This window comes from Cebus imitator, unplaced genomic scaffold (genome assembly GCF_001604975.1).
Source record: "Cebus imitator isolate Cc_AM_T3 unplaced genomic scaffold, Cebus_imitator-1.0 Scaffold70, whole genome shotgun sequence".
Lineage (NCBI taxonomy): Eukaryota > Metazoa > Chordata > Mammalia > Primates > Cebidae > Cebus > Cebus imitator.
In genome coordinates, this window is record NW_016107385.1 from 5,713,180 (window position 1) to 5,720,062 (window position 6,883).

A 6,883-nucleotide genomic window follows, 5' to 3' on the forward strand; every position below is an offset into this window, starting at 1 on the left:
AGTAGCTGGGATTACAGGTGCCCACCATTACACCTGGCTAATTTTTGTATTTTTAGTAGAGATGGGGTTTCACATTGTTGGCCAGGCTAGTCTTGAACTCCTGGCCTCAACTGATCTGGCCACCTCAGCCTCCCAAAGTGCTGAGATTACAGGCTTTCATCATATTTTCAGATACCACATCATCAATATCTACTATATTTCTGGCTTGTCCAAGGATTTGCAGAAAATTTTAAAATCAATGAAATGATTCCTTAATCAAGTCTAATTAAAAAGATTTCTGATGTATGTCAATGCCAAATATAAACTGATGATCTCATCTATTCTCCTATAACATGTGTTTTTATAAAACCAAATATGGTTATGTGTGATTGCTAAATAAGGAAATAATGTCAGTATAAAGTTGTATTAGTTCAAATTAAGCAAGACAAGCTAAAATTATAATAGAATTAAAGTCATCAACTCAGTTATCACACAGGTAGATATCCTTTCAGATCTCGTCATAAGAAAAGTGTAAATAATCCCCTATACCAGCAATTTGTGCCTCAAAGTGGATCTTTCCATGATTCTACTGGGTTGCATTTCCTCCTAGTCACTACTTAATAACAGTCCTGGCTCAGAGCTTGCTACCATCTGCACTCAGAAACCGCTGGCTAACACTTTCAATCCATGACTTTATTATTTTTATTTGTTTATTTTTGAGACAGGGTCTCACTCTGTCGCCCATGGTGGAATGCAGTGGTGCAATCTTGGCTCACTGCAGCTTCGACCTCCCAGGCTCAAGTGATTTTCCCACCTCAGCCTCCCACATAGCTGGGGACTACAGGTGTGCACCACCATGACAATTTTATTTTTAATATTCCCTAAGACACCCTCCAGCCACATTCAGCTGCCTGCCAATCCTATTCAAATTTTGTTGAGGCATCAATTATTGTTTTTGCTAGTCCTCTTGATTACAAAGTTATATAGGTTTTGTATGGTTTACTCCAATCTTATTTTTCCATAAGCCTGTTTCGTTTTTAAAAAATGTACCATTTTGCAGAACAAAGGTATTTTCAGGAATGCATATATAATCTTACTATGGTAATAGCTACATCTCATTTTTTAACAAGTGAATTTTATAGCAAGCAGAATTTTTCTTTCCACTCGTTGCAATTTCTAATCTGCCAAATGAGCTGTGGCAAGAAATTTTTTTAAAGTTTGTTTTTAAAATTTTAAATATCTGATATATTATAAAGAAGGTAAGAATAAAATTATTCAGTGGTTATGTTATACTGTAAGACTTATAAAAGTATTTTACTGATGTTAAAACTTTTCTCTTGATATTATGATTCCATTTACACAAAATGTCAGAAAAGACCAGTGCATAGAAACAGAAGGTACGCCCTAATGGGCTGTGGATAGGAATGAGGATTAATTGTAAATAGGTATTAGGGATTTCACTGGGGTAATGAAAATATTCTAAAGCTGGATTGTGGTGGTGGTTGCACAACATGAAAAACTTATGGTGTGCAAAATTAGACCTTGATAAAGTTGATTTAAAAACTTTTCCTTGGAAATATAGCCATAAATTATATATTTAGTATTGTTTTAATCAATCTTATTCAAAGTCATATTTAAAAATATTTTACAGTACAGTATTTATTTTGCTAATTTTTTTTTCTTTTTTAAATACCTTAGGCAACCCAGCTCTTTTTATCACACTAGGAATTATACATCTTGGACCCGTTTCTCCAGCAAATCCACACCTGCAAATAAATGAAAAATTGAAACAACTTATAGTATTCTTTTAAAAAAATCACTCCACAAAACTCATAAGTTAATGTTATTTATTAATGCTTGTGTGTTAACAGATAAAAACTATATCAAATTCGTGATACTGAAAAAAAGCCAATGTATTATTTTAGGGGCAGCATTTACTTTGTTCTTAGTTGTTAATTTTAGCAGAATTAACAACTACATTATCTACAGCCCTGAATCTGTACTACATGACTTCATTCATATAATTAATGTGTCACTCATAATTCCATCATTCTAATATTATTAGCTTCCGTTTGCTTTCAGTGTACTTCTTAAAATTATGCATACATATTTGACAGTTATAATCACACTTCATACATAATTAACTCATACAGTAAGCTTCTACCCATATTAACATAATCTTCATTACCATCATTTTTATGGGTTTTTTTTTTTTAATGCAGGATCTCACTCTGTCACCCAGGCTGAAGTGTAGTAGTGCAATCACGGCTCACAGCAGTGTCAACCAGACGAGCTCAAGTGATCCTACCACTTCAGCCTACCAAGTAGCTAGGACAACAGGCGCCTAGTGCCATGCCAAGCTGGGTCTCACTATGTTGCCCGAGCTGGTCTCAAGCTCCTGGGCTCCAGTGATCCTCCTACTTCGACCTTCCAAAGGGATTTCAGGTGTGAGCCACTGTGCAAGCACAACTGGACTGTTGGACTGCTATCATACTTTGTCCTTTTTTTTTTTTTGGAGACATGGTCTCACTCTGTTATCCAGGCTGGAGTCCAGTGGCACAACCTTAGCTCACTGCAGCCTTTGCCTCCCAGGCTCAAGCAATCCTCCCACCTTGGCCTCCCAAAATGCTAGGATTTCAGGCATGACACTATGGCTGGCTAAGTTTTGCATTTTTTTGTAGAGCAGGGTTTCCCCAGGTTGCCCAGGCTGGTCTTGAACTCCTGGGCTCAAGTGATCGGCCCGCCTTAGCTTTCCAAAGTGCTGGGAATACAGTATCATTTTTAAAACTGCATATTTCATTATTTTTAAAAACTACACTTTTTTCTTGAGTATTTAGCTATTTCCATTTTTTGTTTCATGTTAGTAAAACATCCCATCTTCCTGTCCTGTCTAGTTTTTGGCACTGCTCTCCTCGCATTGCCAAATAATTCTCTCCATCTCCTACTATTCCTATGGCCATGTGTACCTGCACCAGTGTTCCTCAAACATCTCAGAATGCAACCCATTAGGCTTCAATTCCTTTCTTTTACTTCATATATTTATCTTATCATCCTCCTGCCCTTTTTCAAAAATAGCTTTTTGCTTATTTCTTCAAAGTACGGCCAAAATAATTATCTTTGAGTAGAAGCCTCAAATTATTTATTATGCTTTCAAAATAATTTTACAAATAAGAAAATACAAATTAATAAGAGAGGACCTTGTATAGAAAAATGTGAGAATGTCATTAACCAAGGACTATGTTTAATCCAATTCTGGAGCTCCTGAGGTCCAATTTTTAAATAGGTTTTTTAAAACCACTTAGTCAATAAATAATTATTAAATACCTCCTATACGTCAGGAAGTGCCTAGAGATACAAAAAGATTTTTCAAATGTTTTCCTTCTCAGAAATACATATATGATGTAACTGCCTGTCAGTTCCCTCTCTGTTGAGACCATCACAAGGACTCTTAACCTGGGGTCCCAGGACCACAATGATTGTCTGCCAATCCCCGGAAACTGTGTGTAAATATATTAAGGTTTATGCATTTGTGGTATTCGTCCAGCCATTAAAGAGATCCATGCCATCCAAAAGGTTGAGAACCTCCTCTCTAGTGTTTACAAGTTGCCTTTTTAAAAACATGTTAAATCTAACCTTAGAGTTTAGGGGGGTCTACCTGTAGAGTTTCACCTCATAATGTGCCCAATCTCCCTAATTCTTGAGGAGCGATAGCCCGGTCTTAAACTTATCTTTGCATTTCCAGCACCAAAAGAAGCTCCGTTAAATAAATATTTTATGATGAAATTCGTCATCGAGTATTTACATTTGGTTGGCTGCCTTCCTCATCTGATGAGCCCAGAGTAAACGGGGTCTAGGTCACTGTTGTCATCCCCTACATAGATGATACCAAAGGGTGTGGGGTGATGCCAAGGGGCGGCGACGAGGGCAATTCAACTGAAGCTTCCTGGACCTCTCTGGGAGTCAGACCCCGATCCTCAGATTCGCATCGCCCAGGGAAGAAACAAGGGCTGGCTGAAGAAAGGGGGAGGCCCGGAGCTGCTCAGCGAGTCCGCGATGAGGACCCGGGCAGTGCCTGGGGCTCGGTCACCCGCCCTCCCCCCGGGCCGAACGCAGACGGCGTGACGGCCACTCACTTGGTAAAAGCCTCTCCCAGGTCGATCACGACCGCCGTTTTCTCCCCGCCGCTCCCCAGGCCCTCGTAGAGCGGCATGGTGGTAATGAAGACTGGGAAAAGTGGGTCGCAGACTCCGCGGCCAACGAGCTTCGGCGATTGGGGGGCGGGGCCGGGGCTCAGGCGCTCGGGCGGCGGCGACGGCGGGGGCCTTGCGCGGCCGCGGCGCACCAGGCCCGGGCTGTCCCAGGCTGTGCCTCATTCCTGGTTGAACCCAAACCCGTGCAGGTGGTCCCGTCTCCAGAACTAGCGGAAAAGAGGCGCTAGCGGCCGTGAATCCGAGTGTGGGGGTGCGGAGGCCGCTGCGATCAGGCGCGCCGGGCGCCCCGAGAAGGCGGAGCCGGCCTCCCGGTCCTTCCTGCCCACCACGCCCCCAAGCGGCACCCCAGAGCGGCTGTGAAGAGGTTCCTGAGGACCTGGCTGCGCTGGGGCAGCTGAGGCGACGGAAACCCGAAGCTGAGATTCATGCTCTCGAGGGGGCAAAACATGCTGAGCCCCTATTTTGTGCTAGGCATTTTACCTATCATTTCATCGTTTTTAAGAAATACCAAAAATAGGCCGGGCGCGGTGGCTCACGCCTGTAATTCCAGCACTTTGGGATGCCGAGGCAGGCGGATCACCAGGTCAGAAGATCGAGACCATCTAGCCAACATGGTGAAACCCCGTCTCTGATAAAAATACAGAAATTAGCTGGGCGTGGTGGCGCGTGCCTATAATCCCAGCTACTCGGGAGGCTGAGGCAGGAGAGTCTCCTGAACCGGGGAGGCGGAGGTTGCAGTTAGCCGAGATCAGGGCTCTGCACTCCAGCGTGGTGACAGAGCGAGACTGCGTCTCAAAAACAAAAAAACAAGAGTAGTGTTTTCTTATCTGTCGGGACCGACGCTCAGAGAGATTAACATTCCCAGTGTCTACGGCAGAGCCAGGAACAGACCCACAGACTTCCTAATTGCAAAGCCTGTACTAATGATGTTTTAGAGAATAATACGTGCAGACAATGCTTTAGTTAGTAGTCATTCTGAAAGTTTTTACTTTACTCCAGAATTAAGCAGCTAAAGTAGCATCTATGAATCTTGAATCTCTTTATGGAGGAGCAGTCAGGATGGTTTAACAGAAGGAACATCGAAGCAAAGGCCCCTGCCTATTAGGTTAGTGCAAAAGTAGTTGCTGTTTTTGCCATTACTTTTAACGTTTACATTACTGTTTACATCTTTGTCACTTAACAGCTTTCCGTGAAAATATTTTTTCTGCAAATATTAGCTCTATCTGTGGAAGTGGAAAATATTGTCAAAGGAGAGACTGTATAATAAGAAAAGAGGTTCAAAGGTAGATTGGTGAGGAACAGCAACATTTAGCTGGTGTACTGCGTTGAATGATGTCCCCCCCAAAATGCCTGTCCGCTGGGAACCTCAGAATGTGACCTTATTTGGAAATAGAGTCTTTGCAGATGTAATCAAGTTAAGATGAGGTTATACTGTATTAAGATGGGCCCAACTGTCCGAGCGCAGTGGCTCATACCTGTAATCCCAGCACTTTGGGAGGCAGAAAAGGGAGAACCCCTTGAGCCAGGAAGTCCAAGGCTGCAGAGAGTCAGGATTGTGCCGCTGCCGCGGCACTCCAGGCTGGGCAACAACAGAGTGAGAGCCTGTCTTTCAAAAAAACTTACATGAAGGGTAGACAGTCAATTATGTTTTTTAAAATCACCATTTCAACACCCCTCCCTCAACAAGTCAATCCTCAGTAAAAAAAAAAAAAAAAAAAAAAAAAGGCTCTACTTAAATGGTTGGTAACAAGAATTAGTGTGGTGGTTGGGGATAAGCTATTTCCATAACAAAAACTAAGGCTGTAACAATGCAGAAATTTGGAATGTGATGTTAGTAAAATTTATGTTCAAGTCCAAATTACTGATCAATGATCCTTGAAAGCAAATTGCTGGAGGAGGAGGAAGTTGGAGTTGTGATGGGGAAGAAAACTTTAAGAAACGTGGGAAGAGATTAAAGTTTTTGCTGAATTCAGAGTATTTGAATAGGACCCCTCACTTGGGTTCATACTCTGTTTCTGCCACTTTCTGTCAAGTCCGTAATACCTCTGATCGTCCACTTCCTTATCTGTAAACTGTTCTGCTGCTTCACAAGGTATTTGTAAGGATCACTTTGAAATTATGTTTCTGAAACTATTGAAATGATAAAGTGTTGTTATTACCCATTCTGTATTTTCCGTGACAGCTCACCAGCTGTATTTGTTTCCCAGGGATTGCTGTAACAAAGTACTATAAACGGTGGTTTAAGGCAACAAAAAATTTATTCTTTCACACCTCTGGAGGTGACAAGTCAGAAATCAAGGTGTCAGCAAGAGCAAGGTCATGCTTTCTTTGAAGGCTCTAGAGGAGGATCCTTTCTTGTCTTCTTTTTTTTTTTTGAGATGGAATCTCGCTTTGTTGCCCAGGCTGGAGTGCAGTGGTGCCATCTTGGCTTACTGCAGACTCTGCCTCCTGGGTTCAAGTGATTCTCCTGCCTCAGCCTCCAGAGCAGCTGGTATTACAGGTGCCCACCACGATGCCCAGCTAATGTTGTTTTTTATTTTTTATTTTTAAAATTTTTAGTAGAGATGGGGTTTCACCATGTTGGCCAGACTGGTCTCAAACTACAAACATCAGGTGATCCACCCCGCTCAGCCTCCCAAAGTGCTGGGTTTACAGGCGTGAGCCACAGTGCTTGGCCTTTTTTTTTTTTTTTG

The 6,883-nt window shown here is 42.1% G+C and overlaps 1 protein-coding gene across 2 annotated transcripts in view; it reads right to left on the reverse strand.

The window, feature by feature from the left end:
- Nucleotides 1–4,301, reverse strand: part of ACTR10 (actin related protein 10) — a 31,250-nt gene extending 26,949 nt beyond the window's left edge. Inside the window, exons 1-2 of one of the 2 annotated variants that reach the window (XM_017531053.2) lie at nt 4,113–4,301; nt 1,673–1,745 (exon numbers count right to left, since the gene is read on the reverse strand). In XM_017531053.2, the coding sequence (XP_017386542.1) occupies nt 1,673–1,745; nt 4,113–4,189 (150 nt within the window). In that variant the 5' untranslated portion in view covers nt 4,190–4,301. Of the gene's footprint in view, nt 1–1,672; nt 1,746–3,781; nt 4,010–4,112 lie in introns of those variants that run through there. The other variant, XM_017531054.2, reaches the window with a different exon arrangement.
- Between the last annotated feature and the right edge of the window lie 2,582 nt (nt 4,302–6,883).